The 22,575-nt window shown below is 41.4% G+C and overlaps 1 protein-coding gene across 1 annotated transcript in view; it reads right to left on the bottom strand.

Moving 5' to 3' along the window:
• Positions 1–22,575, bottom strand: part of LOC100701872 (multiple epidermal growth factor-like domains protein 10) — a 67,768-nt gene that overhangs the window by 40,087 nt on the left and 5,106 nt on the right. Inside the window, exons 4-8 of the mRNA XM_005463549.4 lie at positions 13,874–13,994; positions 11,572–11,735; positions 11,317–11,419; positions 4,139–4,285; positions 2,589–2,723 (exon numbers count right to left, since the gene is read on the bottom strand). Of these exons, the coding sequence (XP_005463606.1) occupies positions 2,589–2,723; positions 4,139–4,285; positions 11,317–11,419; positions 11,572–11,735; positions 13,874–13,994 (670 nt within the window). The remainder of the gene's footprint in view (positions 1–2,588; positions 2,724–4,138; positions 4,286–11,316; positions 11,420–11,571; positions 11,736–13,873; positions 13,995–22,575) is intronic.

The following is a 22,575-nucleotide window of genomic DNA, read 5'->3' on the forward strand; positions in this document are numbered from 1 at the left end:
AGCTGACTTCTATCTTGGAGAACAACCACTTCACACTGTCCATGTCAGTTTTGATAAGCTAGCAAAGTTTCATTTGTTTTCAGCTTCCAGACTTTACTTAGTTTGTAATTGAAGTATAAACAGGGCACCAACTCACTGAGAAAAAAAGACTATGGAACCCAATGACAGGTTCGTCCATCCATCTTCTTCTGCTTATCTGAGGCCGGGTCGCGGGGGCAACAGCCTAAGGAGCTTGTCCGGGGGAACACCATGCTTTCCCAGGCCAGCCGAGAGATATAATCTCTCCAGCGTTTCCTAGGTCTGCCCCAGGGCCTCCTCCCGGTGGGACATGCCCGGAACACCTCACCCAGGAGGAACCCAGGAAGCATCCTTGTCAGAACCCTCCCGGATGGCTGAACTGAACTAAAGGGAGAGGCCAGCCACCCTTCGGAGGAAGCCCATTTCTGCTGTTTGTATCTGTCCCTACCCACAGCTCGTGATCATTGGAGAGGTTAGGGACATAGATCAACCGGTAAATTGAGAGCTTCGCTTTTACACTCAGCTCTCTCTTCACCACAAAAGACTGGTGCAGCGTCCGGATCACTGCAGCCACAGCACCAATCCGTTTCCTGTAGTTGATCTCCCGCTTCTTTCTCCCCTCACTCGTGAACAAGACCCCAAGATGCTTGAACTCCTCCACTTGGGGCAGGAACCCATCCCTGACCCGGAGTGGGGACTCCACCCTTTTCCGGCCCAATGAAAGGTGCTATATGCAATGCATGTGGACACTAAGTCAACATCAGTGCAATATCATCAACAGAAGACAGCTACTATCAAAGCTGGAGATTCAAAGGCAACAGCACAGTGAAAACAATAGTGAGAATAATGGACATACATTTTTTATACACACACACACACACATATATATATATGTATGTATGTATAGTACTGCCGTTGGAACCCGACTTCATTCCTGAAACCCAGACGAAGTTTAATAGCATTGTTTCTTCCTCCCCTTAGCAAATATTGATAGTCTATCTATCTCAACTTCCTGTTAAACACACTGCTTTTTACTGTTTTCACTCACGAGCTCAAAATCTAGCGCTTTTCAGTCTGTGTCTAAGTCTATATCATTTCAGTCTAAACCAAGCACAGAACAGCAGTTCCTTCATTATACATAAATGACTATTGTATAGAAAAATACTGCATGTTAGTCTATTGCACACTGAAATGTGGATTGCATATAGAAATATATATCATACTGGATCAGTTTGATTTTGTGTGTATTTTAGTAATTTTGTTTTTGCCATCAGTCTGACTGTGGTGGGAAAGAAGCTGTTGTGGAAGCGTGTTGTGTGTGTGACAGACTGTCCACTCTGCTGCATCTCTGGATGTATCTTGATTGTTTTGGTGCAATGAGGGTGTGACCTGAAGCAACACATCATCAGAGACCTGACAATCTGTCATGATGTGTTGTTCTCGTTTCTTACAGCGTTCTGTGTCCACTGATGGAAGATCCGTTCTTATAATCCTCTCTGCAGGCTTTATAACTCTCTGGAGAGTTTGCGGCTGTAGCGAGACTCAAAGTAGCCACCAACCAAGAGCCCCCAGCTACCTGACAGAGTTTCATTAGTAGAAATGCTGGTAGATGTGAACACTGCTCTACCCTCCATCCCCACTGGCAGTATCACTGAAATCTTAAGTACCTCGGTACTCCACAGGCCAATGGGAATGAGTCAAAAAATACACGAAGTTCCACATTTCATGATGAAAAACAGAGCATCTGTAAATACATCAGACAGATTGCCTCAGACAGCTGAAGACAAATGGTGATGCTGAACAGGAAGAGGAATTCATGGACATGGACAACCAAGTCCCTGCATGGGATTTACAATCAACAGATAGATGAAGTTGCTAAGATCAACAAATGTGTCATGGTTTGTGGCTCTGTGTCTGAGGAGCGTGTGGGATGCCCCGGTGGCCACACCCTCGGGCTCGGCCATCACCATCACACCTGCATCCCACTCCAGGCGATTACCAGGAGGACTATTTAACCCTGCAAAGATGGCTGCTCCACGCCAGTCCGTTAGTCACCCCTCAGTGGTAACTTGGCTCCCCGCAGAGCTTGTGTGTATCCAAGTGTTGCTTGAAATGTGTTAATTCTATCTCCGTGTGCTCAGGTTACTGATGTCTGGCATTTTGTACCTGCCACCTGCCTGTCCTCTGCCTGCTTAGATCTCTGAGTGCACCACCTGAGAGTCCCACGGTCCGGCTCTGATCGTAAACCAGATTGCTATAGCCCTGTCTTGTTGTGTCTCTCCCTTCCCCTGTACACTAGGACCTTTTTCCCTTTCTGTTGCTGCCTCCCACAGTCCCGATTACAGCTTCCCTGTGTGCTGTGATTTTGCCTCCCTTGGTTGTTCCAGGTCATAAATAAAACCTGTACTTCCTCACTCTGAAGCGTATTGAGTTTGCTTTTGGGTCCCGCTTGTGTGTGCGACCTGCGGTTAATGACACTTATTTATAATTATGAAGTGTTTCTACTTCTGTACTTCCGAATTACTTTTTAATGGAATCAGACAAACTGAAACAAACCAAAACAAACTGACCTTCGTTGCAGAGGGAGCCAAAAAATCCAGCGAGACATTTGCAGTGGCCGGTGATGTGGTGGCATGCCCCATCGCTGTGGACACACTGAGGACACATCTGACTGCAACGATGGCCATAGAAGCCAGGAGAACATGCTGTAGAGGAAAAATCCACATTATGGCTCATCATGTGCACTCTGTGATGGTGTGTGTACTGGGAATAGCATTCTAGCCATTCCCTCGTCCCATGGGTCAGCCTGTTAGCTGTATTAGTTTTGATTTGTTTTTCCTTCCCGGACAGGAAGGACTCATAAGTCTTCCTCTGGCCTTTAATTTGCTTTAATTGACGTAACTCTAATTGCTCTAACTGGCGAGGCAACCCTCTTCCCTCATGCTACAGGATTTTCCTCATTATGATAATTGTGTAAACTGTGAATCAAGAGAGCTTAAATGTATTACTCTGATGCCGAAAGAAGCAGAAGAAACGGTCATACAAACACACTCCATGTACTCACACTATGAGCATCATCAGACTTGGGCTCGATTTCAAGCAGATGCTACATGAATGAGTTACAGTTATTTTCTTAAACAAAATAAATGACCTTTAAACTTCAGTTTCACTGGGCCATCACCATGGGAATTTAGACTCTTAATTTCAGAACATCAGCATCACCCATTAAAACAAACCACCATGTACAGGTTAATATGCAGGGTGACACACAGATCCCTAATGCTAAAGTCAGTAAAAATGGCTGTGTCCTTGTGGTTATTTTCACCCTGATTGAAAACAAGCCTCAAAATTGATTTCTGTAAAACTCAGATGTTTTCTCCTCCTCTACTCTGTCCTCTGAATCTTTACAAAAGAGGTGGAAGTGCCAACGTTAGTATGACCCACAGCATCCCTCTGGCCAGCCACGAGGACTGTTTCTGTTTTTTTAAGACAAATGCTACGATCATTAAATTTGCTAATTAGTTGTAAAACAAATTCTACACATACTTTAATTCAAAGACCTATGAAGAAGTTACAAACTGGAATAACAAAGCAGGCATATGTTAGAACTTAGAAAGTTAATAGATTATCCAGTAGAAACAGTGCACCAGGCGGATTTAAACCAGAATTAGCATTAGAAACCTGTGGCAGCTATCACTTTATTCTAGTGCTGTCAGTGTTAATCTCGTTAAAATGATGTTAACGCCATAACCGCATTAACTTGGTAAATCAAGTTAGCGCAGATCGCCCCGTGCGTGGGGCTGGAGGGTGCTAACATGTTAACGAGCTAACCGTGCTAACGCGTTGACGCCGTGCAGTCCCACGCACGGGGCGATTTGCGCTAACTTGATTTACCAAGTTAATGCGGTTATGGCGTTAACATCATTTTAATGAGATTAACGCTGACAGCAGTACTTTATTCATTTCTCCTTTTTTACTAATTGTATAGGAGTCTTGTTAATAGTCCTATTTGTAGTTCCTATTTAAGCAAAATGTCAGGATTTCTTCCACCACTGTAGCTGTAATCGAGTGAGTACAGTACACGATTGCAGAAACGTGGGTGTGAAAAATAATCCTTTACTTCTTCTGCAGTTGGTGCCCCGGTAGCCCGGAGCGCACACACAGGTGCCATCCTCTGGAGAACAGGAGCCCCCGTTCTCGCAGGTGCAGCTGTAGGAGCAGTTGGGTCCCCAGTGACCCTCCTCGCACACACTGTCACAATGGACACCTGCACAAAATACACATAAACACACACAGCGTAGGCTATAGTAAAGCAAACAGCTTTATTCTGTCAAGCGCTGAGCTATGAGCTCTTAAGTAAAGTCAAACTGGTATTCCTAACACAGAGGTTCACATGTCACTTAAAGGTGAAAAGTGAGACGGCAGGGTGATAAAAAAAAAATCAACAGAAATGAGGGAATGACAAATAGCAAAAGTCACTGAGATGAGTAGAGTTTTTGTGTTGTGTGTGTTAGTCTGAAACAAAAAGATGCCAGATGCCAACATGAGCAGCAAACTGGTGTGCATGTAAAGGTGATAACTGGCATTATGTTCAAAAGTATGAACAAAACCAAAAATGCTTTTAATTATTTTGCTGTCTAAATATTCATTTGTGTGTGCACATGTATGAATAAATGTCAGTTTATATGAATAAACACATAAAATCTCACAAATACTACCCAAGACTTTTCCCCCTCTAATTCTTTGGTAAAGTGTCTCCTTCTTTCATCAGTCTTGCATGTGTGTGTGTGTGTGCGCGTGTGTGTGTGTGTCCTGAGGGGCAGGAGTCTGTCTACACAAAAACTGGTCTGCACAATAGTTCAGAGCCCGTACGGCTCACAGGGGACAGTCTGACGGAATAAAAACATAGAGTATGTGTAAATACAGTATACGTCTCCATCTCACTTCAGCCTGCAGCTCATTAGAAACTTTCTTTGACATTTAACATTTCTTTCAGACATTATGATGCAATTAATAACATTATAACATCTAAACTTAACATAAAAAGTAAGGAAATGTTTGTTTGGTTGATTATTTCTTTGTTCTAACAATGCTTCTTTTCAATAAATCGTAGAGTACTGCTGGAAGGTTAGTTTATTTCCCTTCACATCCCTAAGAGCTCTTTAAATAGTAGAGTTGTGTATGTGAATTGCACCCCTGAAAAAATTGCCACCAAATCTTCTCAGCCAATGCCCAACAGCTTATTCTGTTATTGACTCTTGATTTTGAGCTTCTGGTACTGCAGGTGCTGACTATCAGGTGCCTGTTTGGCCCTGATTAACAGCACCTTTGAGCGTGGACTCTGCTTCAATGGTGAGCTGGTGTCTGCTTCAAACATGTCATGATTATAATTATATCTATGTACCTCTATTTTATTTGTCCATTCCACTACACATGAATGCATTGTTAAGGGATAAAGATATTTTCTTTACTCTTTCATTTTTATAGTATGACTGCTTATGTTTATATATACCAAATTTTCCAGTGCTTGAGCCTACAATAATAATTAATATTATCGTATGTTATCTTAAAATCACCCAGAAATTTTTTTTGTTCTAAACTGAACACTAAATCAGTCAAAAAATCAAATCAAAACTCTAAGTGCCAGCTGGACAACAGATAGCAACAAACTGTTTTTTGAGTTATCTGTTGTCCATCGATGGTTAATTCAATCAGTTTCAGTTCAGGTCAATTTTATTTTATTTATATAGCACCAAATCACAACAACAGCTGAATATTGTCTAATATTGTTATGTAAACACCCTACAGTAATACAGCAAAACCCCAACAATCAGACGTTTGAGTACGCACTTGACAGTAGGAAGGAAAAACTCGCTTTTAACAGGAAAAAACCAGCAGAATAGAATAGAATAGAATAGAATTCAACTTTATTGTCATTGCACATGTCACAGGTACAGGGCAACGAAATGCAGTTTGCATCCATCCAGAAGTGCTTTAGCCATGATATAGATATATTACAATATATATTAGCAATAATATAGATATGTAAGTATATTACAGAAATGGGTCTATTATGGTATGTTATAATGTACACGGTATGAAGTATGTTATGAATATGCTATAACTATAAGTATGTACAGGCTGTAGTGAGTACAAGCTATGTACAGGCTATGAACAGGATATAAATATGAAAAAAACTATACAGAAATATGAGATGTACAGTTATACAGAAATGTGAACTATGCAAGTTATAAACAGTTGTAGGATTAAAACTTATTGTATGTACAGAATGATTATTTACACAGAATTATACAGTAGTGCAGTTAAGATAAGTGAGATATGTGGATAATTTCTACAGAGGCTATATAAAGTGCTAGTGGTTGTGAGTGGTGGTTCAGTCCATGTTATTATTGTGTGTTTGAGGGTACAGTTGTCCATTGTGTGTGGGTGTAGGTGGTTGTGGGTGTGTGTATGTTCAGTCCATGAGTTTAACGTGGGTCAGATGTCAGGAGGCAGAGTTCAGGAGTCTGACAGCTGTGGGGAAGAAGCTGTTCCGGTACCTGGTGGTCTTAGTCCGGAGGCTCCTGTAGCGCCTCCCAGAGGGCAGGAGGGTGAAGAGTCCATGTGATGGGTGACTGGGGTCTCTGATGATTTTCCCAGCCCTTTTCAGACACCGCTTCCTGTAGATGTCCTTTATGGCAGGAAGTGGTGCTCCGGCGATGCGCTGGGCAGTTTTCACGACCCTCTGCAACGCCTTCCGGTCCGAGGCAGAGCAGTTCCCGTACCAGACTGTTATACAGTTGGTCAGGATGCTCTCGATGGTGCAGCGGTAGAAGTTCACCAGGATGTCTGAGGACAGGTGGTTCTTCCTCAGAGTCCTCAAGAAGAAGAGGCGCTGGTGAGCCTTCTTGACCAGCTTGGAGCAGTTGGTTGTCCAGGTGAGATCCTCGGAGATGTGGACTCCCAGGAACTTGAAGCTGCTCACACGCTCCACAGCCGTCCCCTTAATGTGGATGGGTGGATGTGGGTCAGCATTCCTCCTGTAGTCCACGATGAGCTCCTTGGTCTTCTCGGTGTTAAGCAGCAGGTTGTTTGTGTCGCACCACTCAGCCAGATGATCCACCTCCTCCCTGTAGGCGGTCTCATCGTTGTCGCTGATGAGGCCAATCACCGTGGTGTCATCTGCAAACTTAATGATGGTGTTAGAACCATCAGCAGGTCTGCAGTCGTGGGTGAAGAGGGAGTAGAGGAAAGGGCTCATCACACAGCCTTGTGGTACCCCGGTGTTCATTGTGATTGTTGATGAGCAGCGGTTATCCAGCTGGACATGTTGGGGGCGGTTGGTCAGGAAGTCCAGTAACCATTTGCAGATGAGGGAACTGATGCCCAGGTCTGTCAGTTTCCTGATGAGTTGTGAGGGGTGGATTGTGTTGAATGCTGAACTGAAGTCTATAAACAGCATTCTGGCGTAGGTGTTGTTGTTGTCCAGGTGTGAGAGGACAGAGTGCAGTGCGATGGAGACTGCATCCTCTGTGCTCCTGTTCTGGCGGTATGCAAATTGGTGGGGGTCCAGGGTGGGGGGAGACAGGATTTGAAGTGTGCTAAGACCAGCTGCTCTAAGCACTTAGTGATGATGGGGGTGAGTGCTACTGGGCGGTAGTCATTGAGGCTAGATGGGTTGGAGTTTTTGGGTATCGGGACGATGGAGGTGGTTTTGAAGCAGGCCGGTACCACAGCGTGGGCCAAGGACAGGTTGAATATGTCTGTCAGGACTCCTGCAAGCTCCCCAGGCTCCTGTAGCGCCTCCCAGAGGGCAGGAGGGTGAAGAGTCCATGTGATGGGTGACTGGGGTCTCTGATGATTTTCCCAGCCCTTTTCAGAACCAGTCTCAGGGAGGGGCGGCCATCTGTCGTGACTGGTTGGGGTTGACGGGGAAGGAGACAGGACAAAAGACATGCTGTGCTTCATAAGTTGAAGATTGCTGCTGCTACTCGTCCATCCCGTCTTGAGAATTCTGACATGACGACTCGGGTGTGTTGATTCCTTTAAACCGATATATTCATCCCGCTGTAACCAGGTTTCTGTCAGTCAGAATAAACTGATGTGTTGATCAGTTATTAAATCCTTTACTAACAGGGACCTTATGTGTACTGATCCACATTTAACTGCTTTATCTTTGGTGCAGTTGAGGATGCTATATTGTTATTTAATTTAATCTGGATTTGTTTTTTGGTGAACAGACATAGTTTCTGCAGGGATGCGGCTCTGGAAGATAACAGGAGGAAGGACGCTGCAGAGATGGTGTATAAGACTCTGCTTCCCGGTCCCAACTGTGGATAAATTTGGCCAAACTTCTAGAAATGAGAGCTGCTCCATCTAAAGGGAGATGGGTACCATCTCTCCTAACAAGACCAGGTTTTCCCCAGAAAGTTGTTCAGTTTACACTTTTCTCTCTGCAGACTTTTAAATTTGATCTCATTGAGTTTTTCACTGACTCCGAGTGTAATTAATCACAGGAGAATCTTATGGGGTCTTTAATTGATATGCACTGTATTTTCTGTCAGCTTCACAGACTCTCACAAGTCTAATTGTCATTCATAGTTATTACCTGAACTGTAATTACACAGGCTTACTAATTTCAGTCTAATGCAGACATGTCATGTTTCTTCAAACCTCATTTACTCATTTACTCTAAACTTTGATCTATCTATTCATCAATATGTTGAAGTTTCCCTCAATGTCAATTCATTATCAGTTTTTCCTCTGGCAGTGAATTAAAATGCCCTCTCCATATTCATCTCCTCTCATATTGATCCTCTCTCACCACAAGTTTACTAATTGACAATTAGTGGATGAAACAAGGAGAGGTACAACTCGAACATGACAATTAATAAAGTAAACAAGGGCACGGTGAAGTGTAATATCACTGCTGAGGAGAATGTTTATGTAAAAAAGGCTCTCTTGAAAGGTGCCTTATACATGGGAACATTTGTAAAGTTGAATTATTGAAAACAGCTCAAACTCATCCAAGCTTGAACGTCCCTAGTTTTAGAATTATAGGTTTGAATCTGCTGTGTGTTTGTCATATCGATTTGTAGTCTGAATTCATACCATATTGTTGTCTGCACCCCTTCTCCTCTGTCTTCTATTCCCCATCCATGTTTTATTTTACTCTCCTCTACTGAATGTGTGTTGAGGTATTTTCCATAACTGCTTCAGCTGCCCTCATTTCAGAGGGTCTAGATATGGCCCATGATCCCATGCCCCCTGAAGAGGCCAAAGGTCAAACTAAAGTGCATTTTTTAAGCACTTCTGGAGTGTTTTTGATGACGATTCGTCAGTTTCATTGGATAGTTTTGCTTCTCTGAGACCATGTGACTATAGAGGCACATCTAAAATAATTTTTAAACCCACTTTCAGTATATTTATTACTTTGTTGTGCACTTTCAAGGGCTGGTTTTACAGAGACACGAGACGGACGACAGCTTAAATAAAACTAATATAGTGGTCAGATTTCAGGTAAATTCATCAGTGGTACAAAGTACTATGTTGACTTAAACACCATTAAACTGCCATGAATTTCAGGTAACTCTGATCCAATTTAAAACACTCCATCAAACATGCTTGATGTAGAAAATCCTTGCCTTGTAAAAGAATTTGAGCATATCTTACTGTAAAAGTTTGTCATAAAACCTCTGAATATATATTATCAACTGACTATTTTGGTACTATATGTTTCCTCAAGTTTACCTCACTCTTTTAAAATTCAACAACACTGTTAACTTTTCCTGAAACTGTGTTAAGCTGTCTTCAGTATGTGAAAAAAATGTAATTATTCCGTGCCATCAGCCAGCAAGTGTCATTGATTGCTACCATGGAAAAACTAATGCCAGAGGAATGTAACATGGGTATGGCACAGGTCTTACACAATAAGCTGCAAAATGCATATAAACCCTGCCTGTGAAAGTCACACATGGTTTATAAAGCACTTTGAGTGCTCGAGTAAAGTAACAGTTTCATTTAGTTCATATTCATATTGCACCAAATCACAGCAACAGTCCCCTCAAGGTGCTTAATGCTTCTATGTGAAGACTACAATAATACAACTAAACCCCAACAATCAGACGACACCATCTGAGCAATAAGTCTTGTGAGAGTGGGAAGGAAAAACTCCCTTTTAACAGGCAGAAACCTCCAGCAGAACCAGGCTGACATAAGCTTTGTCCAAAAAGAAAGTTTTAAGTCTAATCTTAAAAGTAGAGAGGGTGACTGTCCCCCGAATCCAAGCTGGGAACTGGTTCCACAGAAGAGGGATCTGAAAGCTGAAAGCCTCCCAATTTACTTTTTAATATCCTAGAAACCAGAAGAAAGACAGCAATCTGAGAGCGAAGTGCTCTATTGGGGTGATATGGGTGGTATGGAAAGATGGGTTCTGATTACTCAATATTATTTGCTATATAAGAACCAGTCCATTTTCCATTTACATAATGTTTCAGCACAAGATATATGTTACATTACTGGGCTCAACATTAGGCCCTGTCCCACTTTGTCCCTCTTTTTCAGAGATCATGTTTCAATCGTCCTGTTCACTCTTTAGTTGAAATAAAGTAAAGAAAAAGACAAATATGATTTTTTTGTGACATGATGGTATATTCAATGTTGGGTCAGTGAACTATACGTTTTAGAATAGAAAAGTGCTATATAAGAACCACTCCAGATGCAATGCAAGTGGTGTAAAGCACCCAGCTACTGGACTCAGTGGAGTCTCAGCAGTGGAGATGTGTTAGAGCAGTTTCTGCAAGGCAGGACTTTTCATCCGGGTCTAGTCTGACCTCACAAATGTTTAATAGAATGGCCAAAAATTCCCATGAATACAGGAAAACTTTGCCACAAGACTGGAAGCTGTTATACTGGAAAAGGGTGTCATTAAAGTTACTTAATACTTTTAATAATATAGTGTAGTTACAGCAATCTGACAGCAGAAGGGTTATTATTGTTATGAATATTCAGTGAATGCAAAATTGGGAAAATGCTTTGAATGGCATTTTGTCAAAAGACTGAAGCAGCGGTGCTGGTATAAATGAATACTCTACTGTACCACCAATATGCAACCAAAAATGCACAAATTATATCACAGTTGCCAAATGCTTGACCTTGAGGTCAAGGCCACTAAAATGTGAACTTGTCTTTAGCTGATATTTCTGTGGTATCAATCTGAACATCATAGGTGTTCTTTCTAATGTCACTGGATTCACAGCATTTTCAAATGTTGGCTCAAACTGCAGCTCCATAACTCACCCGTCCAACCTGCAAGACAGCGGCAGAAACCCGTTACTGGATCACAGCCATCGGAGTTAACACAGTCACATTTCTCTCTGCAATCCAAGCCGTACAATCCATCCTAACAGCATCAAGAGAAACAGCAGAGAAAACACATTTTTTTCTTTTATTAAGTAACTTGTATTTTCTTGAACTTTAACAAAACATTAAAGAAGCAAAGTAGATGTCTGAGCTGATGAATAAAGAGAAAAAATGAATGCTATGAGCACTCACAGGACACGGTACGTCACAGTATTCATCCGTCCAGCCCGGGGAGCAAGCACAGGTTCCATTGACGGGGTTGCAAGATGCCCCATTGGCACACTGACATGTCTGATTGCAGCTCAGTCCCCAAGTTCCACTGGAGCAAGGGATGGAGCAGTCTACACCCTGCCAACCTGCTCAGACGACAGATCATTTTAGTTTGAAATGGAACTTTATTCTGCAATTAAGTATTTTAGGTTTTATATTTCCGTATGGTTGATCTTGTGATTTTGATTTATTTTATGACCTTTCTTCTAACTTGGTGTAATTGTGGTTTAGAAGAATGTGGATCCTGTTTTCTCTACATTATCCATCTTTGCTGTATTTGTTATAATGACTAGATACATGTCAATACCTATTTTAGAGCTGCAACAGTCTCCAAGAGGCATGAGCCGACAGACGGACATATTTACAGTTTAAACAGATTATCAAAAGTAGTTTATTTGGAGCTAAAAAATGGCAGCAAGTCCCTTATCTTTGATAAGTGTTTCCAACAAACAGTTTGTTTGTTGGAAACTTCATTTCCTCTTCCAAGTAAGTCTGTCTGGTTGTTGTTTGAGTTTTTCCTGCAGTGAAAAAAGCCATAGAAATAAGCCAAGCTGCAGGACACAGGAGTTCATCTTTACTAAGGGCTGTACATTGAATTGTCAGAGCGTATGCTAAACATATATCCTGATAATTCAACTGTTCAGTAATATTTTGGATTATTGTTTAAATGACTTTTAAAAATGTATTTATCTTTTTAAAGGCTTTGCTTAACATGAATGTAAGTAATAAGAAATGTTTCTGATTTGTCATTTCCTTCCATCCTTCATCATTTCCTGGGCTTTTCACACTAAAAACACTGAGCATATTAAAGTACATCAAAGTAAATTAAGTCATGGGTGATTAAAAAGAGAGAGAGAGAGAGAGAGAGAGAGAGAGAGAGTATGCGGGTTTCACAGGGTTCGTTCTTGTTCTAACCAAAGCTCTCAGGCCCTGGTCCTGTTTTCTGCTTCTTCAGATGTCTCTCTATTTTAATTACCTGTGGTCCCAACCAGGTTCAGTGGTGTATAAATATTTAAACATGCTGATATTGAGAGATATTAAGCAAGCAGAAAAAAAGACCAGGTAAGGGACTGGAGATTGTTACGGTTGATGTCTTCACATTTTTAAAGATGTACTAAGTTTCAGTGGTGAGATTAGAGAAAACTTTGGGTTTCTGGTTTTCAAATGCAGGATCAATAACAACAAACAAACAAACAAACAAAAACAGGGCTAGGAGATCAAGGCTGGAACTTTTTAATATCAAGCAGTTTGAAATTTTCTCAATTTGGTTTAAGAGTTTAGAAAAGTCAGAAAGTGTGGAAAATATCTGTCAAAAAAAATCCGCAAATAATTTCACTGAGTCACTGTGAAATATAACAAAGAAAAAGCAGCAAATTCCCAAATGTTCCTATTTGTTTAGTGTTCTTGTGGTATTAGCTAAAACTAACTTTTGTATGTGTACAAGAAGCACAACTTGAATAAAGCAGCAGTTTGGAAACATTGTGTCAAGGCCATGTGACCTAACTTTTTTAAAGGTTTTTATCACACTTGACCTCTTGAAATAAAAACGAGCAATCTTTATCTCCTGGTGATCACTGAAATTCAAGTTATACACCCTTCCCCATTCACTTCAGATAGGCCTGGTTTTCTTCAGATTCAAATAAATGCAACACTATCAACATTTTAATTTCAATAGTCAACAGAATATGTAGTAGTTAAAATATGTGCTCTGCAACTTCTTGATGGCATTCTCATTTTCTCTAAGTCTCCACAGGAACATGAAAACCATGTCCGATGCTTTAGCTGAAAGCAGAGAAATGTGACTCCCATGCAGACACAGTGTCTTCTCTCGGCTGTGTCAACTCAAGGCTGACCCGGTAAAGGTCAAGGCGGTCATGGATTGGCTAGTCAATTCTGATGCAAAACAGCTCCAGAAATTCTTAAGATTCCTAAATTTCTACTTCAGGTTCATTCAAGATTTCAGCAAAGTAGCTCTGTTAACGATGAAATACAGCTGATGTATACTGCTGCATTCACATGTAAATTTTTAGATTAGAAAGAAGGACCAGAGGCTCTGCTGAAAATGCTAGACATTCAGGGAAAAACAACAAGTGACAGTGAAGACTGTGACTTCTTACAAAAACAATTTTGATAGTTGTTCCTCTTGTCAAATTCTAAAACATAAACATAATAATGAAGGAAATTTCAACACTCTGTCTTTAAGAACGTGCTTGTAAAGCACTACCTTCTCTGCAGATGCAGGAACCATCAATGTGGGAGCAGGAGATCTCATTTTGGCAGGAGCACGATGAGGAGCAGTTGACCCCGTACAGGCCTGCAGGACAGCTGATAGAGCAGTCGTCACCCTGGTCACACAAAAGGAGACAGGAAGGAACTGAAAAATAATGGTAATGGTAAGAGAAAGGTAAGATAAAAGGCTTGGAGTTGATTTGAGGTGAAGCGCTTGGATTTGGCAGATTTTGCTGTGAATGGACAACGGGTGGTCAAATCAGCTCTCTGTGAAGGTGAAACAACCAATCCTTAAGCTCCAAAGACAGAAAAAACCCATCCGAGAAGTTGCTACTACATTAGGATTGGACTCAGCAATGCAAAAAGACCTGGACGTCCACAGGAAGACAGCTTTCCAGGATGATTGCAGAATTATTTCTATTGCAAAGAGAAACCTCTTCACAACAGCCAACCAAGTGAACAGCTCTCTCCAGGAGGTAGACGTATCGATATCCAAGTCTACCATAAAGAGAAGACTGCATATAAGTAAACACAGGGTGTTCACTGCAAGGTGCAAGTCATTCATAAGCCTCAAGAATAGAATGGCTAGATTGCTAGACTAGACTGGCGCGACTTTGCTAAAAAAACACCTAAAGAAGCCAGCACTGTTCTGGACAAACATTCTTTGGACAGGTGAAACCAAGATCAACCTCTACGAGAATGATGGCAAGAATAAAGTATGAAGAAGGCGTGGAACAGCTCATGATCCAAAGCACACCACATCATCTGTAAAACACGGCGTCGGCAGTGTGATGGCTTGGGCATGCATGGCTGCCAGTGACACTGGGACACTCGTGTTTAATACAAGATATTTTAGCTTGAAATAAGTGAAAAAATCTGCCAATGAAACAAGTGAAAATTGTCTAGTTTTTTTCTAGTTTTAAGATTTACTGTCTTGAAACAAGTTCCTTTAGCTTACTGAAATGTTGCCCTTTAGCTGATTCTGTCTTATTTTAAGTGTAATGAGATGATTTTGACTAGAAATAAGACAAATACTCTTGGTAAGATTTTGAGTTTTTGCAGTGTACAGATGGACAATGACCCTAAACATGCAGCCAAAGCAACCCAGGAGTTTATTAATGCAAACAACCTGATCTTAACCCAACTGAGCTGCATTTGACTTGTTGAAGACTAAACTTTGGACAAAAAGGCCAACAAACAAACAGCAACTGAATGCTGCTGCAGCAAAGGCCTGTGAGAGCATTAAAAAGGAGGAAACCTTGGTTGTTGGTTTAGCTCACTGCGATGAGCAGATGACCATATGTCGCATGGCTGCCGGGCCACATTCGATTCCAACCTTTTGCTGTATATCTTCCCCCATCTCTCGCCCTCTGCTTTCCTGTCACTCTTCACTGTACCCTGTCAAAAAAAAAAACTGTAAAAAGGCCAAAAGAAAAGGAGGAACCCAGCATCTGGTGATGTCCTTGAGTTCAAGACTTCTGGTTGTCATTGCCAGCAAAGGATTTTCAACCAATTATGTGGTAATGAACATTTTATGCTCAGTTATTTAATTTGACCAATTATTTTTGTTTAACATAATTGTTTTGTTTAAAAATCCCTTCATTTTATGCAATCTTTTCTTTCAACTTACTGAATTAAAACTGAGTCAAGTCTGCACTTGAACTGCATCAGAATTGTTTCATTTAAATTCATAGGGCAGGGCCTGGCGCTTGTGGCTCGGTCAGGCCCAGAGCGGACCCAGACCACGGTCCACTCTGGCACAGCTGGCTGCTGGCGGAGCCCGCGGGCACGTCACTGCAGCCCGCTATGGCCTCTGCACCAGGCTGCTAGGTGACCCCCTGTCTGGGGCTCTCCTCAGCTCTTTCCAGGAGGGTGGCGCGGCTGCCCCGCCGATGGTCCTCCTTGGGCTCTCGCGCTCCTGGGGGCCACCAGATGTCTCCTCCATGCCTGCTTCATGCCCTGGGGGGCAGAGCTATGGTTCCTCTAACAGATCGTTACACGGAGAAATCTTTTGAATACAAGCGCGCTCACGCACACAGGTGTGCATACAAGTGTACACACGGGTGTTCACAGACACAAACTATATCTTTCTTGTCTGCTACCTCAAAGCCCATTCTGCGCTGTCAGTCTTGTGTGCTGCACTATAACATTCAATATTTCGTATTTACTGTTAGTTACACTTATCTAGGTTATTGCTGTGGTGTTGTTTTTATTGTGTTGCTCTCCTTTTGCTTGTTTTCTTTTTTTGTATCAACAGGTGATCCAGCGGATTTGTTTTTTAGTGTCCCTCTTCCCTCTGTTTTTCTTTCCCTCCCTTTCTTTCTTTCTTTCTTTCTCCCTTTCCTTCCCCCAGGCATTTCTTTCCTGTCTGTGACTTAAAATAAAATAAATTGAATACATAAATAATAATAACAAAGGTCAATCAAGTGGACCAATATGGCAAAGCCATAATGATCTACTTGGTAAAATAAATCCATTGGGCTCTTTCTTGGCCTTCAGACAATAATTCTGATTGCTAAAGAACCGAACAGGACAGGCAAAAAAAAAAAAAAATTCATTGTGGTGATGTACAGAACCAAATTCTCTGTCCAAATATTTATGGACCCAACTGTATATGTGTGCTATGTGTTACATGTTAATGTATAAATATTTTTAATGTTGGAGAGTTCATTATGTGTATGCAGCTGTTTAGAGCCAACCTTTTCAGAAAAATCTAAAACCTTCTAATTAAAAATTAAAATTAAAGACCACTCCCAGTTCCCTCCAACAGTCTGTGTTACGTTCTGCTCTCTTGTTTTAAAATAGCCGTATCATTGTGGCTGCAATGTGTGAGCCTTTAAACATTTGGGATAAAGAGTCAGAAAAGAAAAGGTTTGGCATTGGCTTAAAGTTCTAAGGCAATGACATACTCACTGACACGAGCGTCCCCTGGCATTCCATATGAATCAATATTCAGGCTTAAATGAGTCACAACATTCTTCAAGTTATTTGATTTTCATGCTTATTACATTGCCACAAGAAAAAATGTTGTGTTGTTGTAAGCTGTTAGTTTATCTACATTGATAATGAAACCCAGAACCTTCACAAATCACAGTAACAAAGACTGCTGACACTCAACTTGCTTCATCTACTGATTCACATAAGCATAAATGCTTTCAATATAACATTTACAATCTGATGAACACATGAGAGAGCAGCTAGACTGCAGACTAGAACAGCTAGGACCAGCCAGGGAACCACTAGCCTTTCAACTGGTGGTTGATCTCTTTTCTCACATTTAATCTTTAAATTTATTGTGACTTCATCATTTAATTAAATTTGATGGTGGTGATATGACAAATAAGCATGTTGTATAGAGGAGAGAGACGGTCATCATTGTTGGCCTCGCCGAGAAAAACAGTGTCTGTGCTTGTCTAATCAATAAAGGACATGTCCTAGTGGTGAGACAGACAGCTTGGCATTAGCAGGATATCTAACCTTATCCTGTGCTGATAGCATGCTGTGAGAGCAAGCTTCACACATCTGAAATCTCAGGCACCATGACACATTGATTGGGACCCTCAACATGTAAACTTTGCCAATTAAAATTGTATGCTTCAAACCTGCTGCCTTTAAATTGCTATTAATCTAATATTCACAAAGCTATCCAAAAGACAGGAGGAGAGAGAGCTCTTATTAAATTTGAAACACTTGAAAAATAAATAAAAATGAACATCAATGTGTTCAGTAAGGAAAATCAACTGAATTTCCCAGGACTGTAAAGTCACCTCTTGTATAATAATTATGTACAGATTGATGGATCAATGATCATTTACTAGGCAACTTTGATTTAAAATTTTGCTCTAAAATCCAGTTATTTTCAGTTTTTATCTTACATTTTAAATCAAAGATCATAAAACAAAAATAATGCGTTTTTTACTTCATAACCCAAACACTAGCTGTGCAGCCTCGGAGGAAAGCAAAAAATTTTAACAACTCTATGTAGTCCTCTAAAATAAACAAATACCATCACTGTTAATATAGGAATTAAGAGGTTGAGTATCAAACAGCTGCTGCTGTACTTGGCTAGCAGATCATCAACGATTGTGATTGCCTCTACACTGCCTCTGATATGGACTGAGTAATGTGTTAGCAACAAAAGTATGAGGCACCGTTTGATAGAAATTTAAATCATGAACCTAAATTCACAGACACACTGAAAATCAAAGTGAAAAATTAATTGCAGCAACTCAAAATGGTGCGTTTCAGTTTGTATGGCATACAAATACCTGTAATGATGAATGACAATGTTGGAACAACATATGGTGTCCAGGGAAATCTCCTCCCAGATCTGTGTTTCTGTTCATCCAACAACATCAGGTCTTCTATTGGATTTAAGTCAGGTGAGTGCGGGGGTCAGTCAATAGTATCAATTTCTTCATCCTCTCATATCATTGCCACATGAAGCCTGGGATTGTTGTGCACCAGGAGGAACCCGATGATGTTAAAGGGTTCTGCTGACCCTTTCCCTTCTCTCATATGTGCTCATGCTGAGCCTGCTCTCATCTACAAGAGGTCACTTGTAGGGTTCTGGTCGTGCTCATCCTGTTCCTCCTTGCACAAAAGAGCAGATACTGGTCCTCCTCATAGATTAAGTGTTACAGAGTGTAGCATTGTGGAAAAGAGTTGAGAGAATCCTCCACTAAACATTTTGGTTAGCATTACTTTTCATTTTTTTTACTAATTGCATGCTTTGGTGTTTTTGTGTCTTGTGTGAGGTGTGGGCCACACCCATGTGGGAGTGGAGATTCTACTCTAGTCCAACTGCCAGCTATTTGGAGTTGAGTACAGGAAGCAGTTGATTGGGAAGGATTTGAGCCCTTCTGTATTAAGGGGAGAGGAAACAGGAAGGAGGGTAGGTTGTTGTTTTTTAGTAGGACAACGGTGGAGCAGCAGGGAAGCTAGCTGACCTTGGAGACTCCAGGATGAAAAGTGCACATTTTAAAGGGAAGGGTTTTTAACTTGGCCTGGTTTTGCTTTTAAAATAATCTGATGATGCTGGAGGGAGGACTTGTTTGAATTAGGATTCATGTGATCTGCTTTGATAAAAACACCGGACTGGAGATTATCTGTGCACAAGGAAAGGAAACTGGTCAAGATTTAGAGAAGTTTGAGCTCCAGAGTGGAAGCCCCAGGATCTGGTGTAAAGACCCACCCTCGAACAATGCCAGGCCTGATAAGGCTAACAGTGCTGACCACGGCGGCTTTGGGCCTTGGATTCCAGGCCGGAGTTGTGTCTTCAGCCAGTAGTCTGACTTGGAGGGGAAAAAATAAACCTTGTGTACGCCATTGCAGTGTGAGTGTGGTGATTTCTTACTGGTCAGTATTAGAGCTTACTACATGCTTGTACAGAGGCAATTTTGGGTCGTACGTAACACAAGGACGTTCTACTTTTCTGTCCAGGTCTCCTAGACTAACAGCCTGTATCCTGCTCTTGAGACTGTGCCTGGAGAGACAGCAAGGTGTCACCAGGTATCACCTCACGATACCACTAGTGAAAATGACCCAAGCCAAATACAGAAGTAGTGAAAAAACAGTCAGAAAATAAGAGGATGGGAAAAATGTGTCATTTTGCCCCTCTAGTGCGCCCGCTGTTAACTTCATTAACACCAAAGCACCTGAAAGTGATTAATAACTCCCTCTGGATCTGAATCCAGTGTGCAAAGGTTTTAAACTCTGAATATGTTAAGTGTGTTATTGTAACACATTAATTATTCAGTGACCTGGGGGGGTGGGGACTTTAATATTAGGTTTTGTTTCTACAAATCTATGGGAAAATAACTGTTAAAACTTCATTTTAACAGGAAGATACCTCTGGCAGAACTGGGATGGTCAGCCATCTGTTGCAACTAGCTGGGAATGAGGGGAGGAGACAAAACAAAGCTCAGAAAGAGAACCAGAGATTAATAATAATTAATGATTTAATGTGAGGTGGCATATAAACTAGACTCCAAATTCCTCACAGTGTTACTGGAGGCCAAAATTATTCCATCCAGAGTAATTATCTGGTTAGACACCATGTTTCTAAGACTTTTCAGGACAAGTACAATAGCTTCTGTTTATCTAAATTCAGAAGCAGGGAATAAGCAGTCATCCAGGTCTTTACATCTAGGAATGTATTTCAGTTTATATAAATGATGTGTTGGGTATCATCTGCAAATGTATGCTGTGCATTCTAATAATACTGCAGAATGAAAGCAAGTATAATGTAAACAGAATTGGTCCTAGCACAGAACCCTGTGGAACTACATAATTAATGGCAGTCTGTGAAGAAGACTCTACGTTTACATGAAAAAATTGTACTCTACTTTATAGATGATCTGCAGATGATCAGTTAATTGTTTTATAACTACTCTTTCAAGAATTTTTGGATAGTAGCTTAAATAGTCTATTTAAATATTAGTACTATTGAAAGTAGCTGTATGTAATGACAGGTTTGTCAGATGGTTACGAATAATTTCTCCAATGGTTGAAATTTTATTTGTGAAGAAATTTGTCAAGTCATCACTAGTTAAGGTTAAAGGAATACTCAGCTCAACACAGCTCTGACTCTTTGTCAGCCTGGCTACAGTGCTGACAAGAAGCCAGCCTCAATCAATGATGAATACTAAGATGTCCTCGCTTTACAGAGGACTTTTTCTTATATACTGGAGCAAACTCTTTTTCCAGGCAAAATAAAGGTCTTCTAAATTAGTGAGATGCAATTTTCTCTCCAGTTTTCAGGTTGTCTGCTTCAAGGCGTGCATTTGTGGATTTAACCAGGGAGTCAAGCACTTCTGATTCAAGACTATTTTCAGAGGAGACACAGTATCCAGAGTCATAAACAGTGCGGAGAGAAAACTATTAACAAGTTAATCGACCTCTGTGGGATTAGAGTTTAGGTAACTGCTCTGAACTGTTGCCAAATGACATTGAAGACGATAACAGTGGAGGAATTACATCCTTAAACTCCGTTACAACAATTTCAGAAATCATTTACTGTAATAAAACGCATTCTCCGCTGCTGTTTAATTTAATATTGAATTGAATAGAACAGAACACAATAGCTCTATATTGTAATTGTACATGTCCAACGAAATTATGAGTGCTACACGCCAACTCTGCAGGAATAAAATATAAATAGTAAGACAGCAGCAATAAACAGGAGAAAGGTATACAGTTAAGATGAATATATACAAGAGAAAGGCACAAAATGAAAAAAGGCAAACATAGAAAACAAAGTGCTTGGAAGTAGAGCAAAGGACTTGGTCTAATATAGAGTCAATGTGTAAGTATATTGTAGAGTAATGAGGGTTACTCAGATTGACCCACCACGGGTGGGCTTTCAGCGGATAGTGTTTGTTAATAGTCTGAATGGCCCAGGGCAAGAAGCTGTTTGGAGTCTGGAGTTGGGAGACCTGACTGACCTGAGGCGCTGACCAGAGGGCAGTGGGTCAAACAGGTTTTGGGCGGGGAGCGAAGGGTCACCTGTGACCATCACGCCAGATAACCATCACCTGTGGTGATGGTTATCTGGCGATGGGCTCCAGGGGTGGCAGATGACAGCCAATGATTTTTACCTTCTGCGCAGCCTTCCCTTTTTTAGTAGTGGCCCCTGCATACCAAATATCCAGGCAGTAGGAGAGCATGCTTTCCACCGAGGTGTGGTAGAAGACCAGGAGAACTTCCAGGCCAATTCATTGTAGTGGTAGTGCAGCCGCTGCTGGGCCTTATTTGCCAGGGCGTTGGTGCTGTGGGTCCAGGTGAGATCGGTGGAGTTTATTGTAAATTTAATTGTTATTAAAAATCATCAGAGAAAAAACAGTCTCTGTGTCAGAGGAGGTCAGAGTTTGATTGACTCTTCTTAGCTGCCTCACAGCGTTATGCTTTCAGACAGCACAACAGTATCTTTATCATAAGCAACAACCACCCTGGTTCAAAGCAGCATCTACGCTGCTTCACAGAGTAAAGGACTAACTGGAATGGACTTTATGCAGACCTCCTGTTTTTACCAGTCTGTTTTGCATGCTTGGAACTGGACTGTTTTTATTGTAAAGATGGTAATGTTGAGGAGGCTCTACTTTACAATGTCTTGATACCAAGTATGATGCTCAGCACTGTTAGCGTTCAGAGGTTCCTCATAAATGCTGGCCTAACAAAGCTGGCGGGGCTGAGGGCAGCAGGCCAGTGGAAAACAGCTGCCAAGCTGGCTTAGGAGACTCGAGTGAGATCTCTGTGCCTTCAGGAGAAGCTGGTGGAAGAGGTCATGGGTGGTCTTCCCGGACTCTTAAGGGCTGCACTGGGGACTCACTCTGCAGGTAATCAACCAATTTTATCTCACAGCTGGAGGTGCCTGTACAAGCTTCCCATAGAGAAATGCAGTGCTTATTTGAAGAGTTTCAGTCAGGTTTCAGAGCTCATCACAGCACAGAAACAGCTTTAGTGAAGGTTACAAATGATCTTCTTATGGCCTCTGACAGTGGACTCATCTCTGTGCTTGTCCTGCTAGACCTTAGTGCAGCGTTCGATAGTGTTGATCATAATATCCTATTAGAGCGATTAGAACATGCTGTAGGTATTACAGGTACTGCACTGCAGTGGTTTGTATCATATCTATCTAATAGACTCCAATTTGTACATGTAAATGGAGAGTCCTCTTCACACACTAAGGTCAATTAT

This window comes from Oreochromis niloticus, linkage group LG1 (genome assembly GCF_001858045.2).
Source record: "Oreochromis niloticus isolate F11D_XX linkage group LG1, O_niloticus_UMD_NMBU, whole genome shotgun sequence".
NCBI lineage: Eukaryota > Metazoa > Chordata > Actinopteri > Cichliformes > Cichlidae > Oreochromis > Oreochromis niloticus.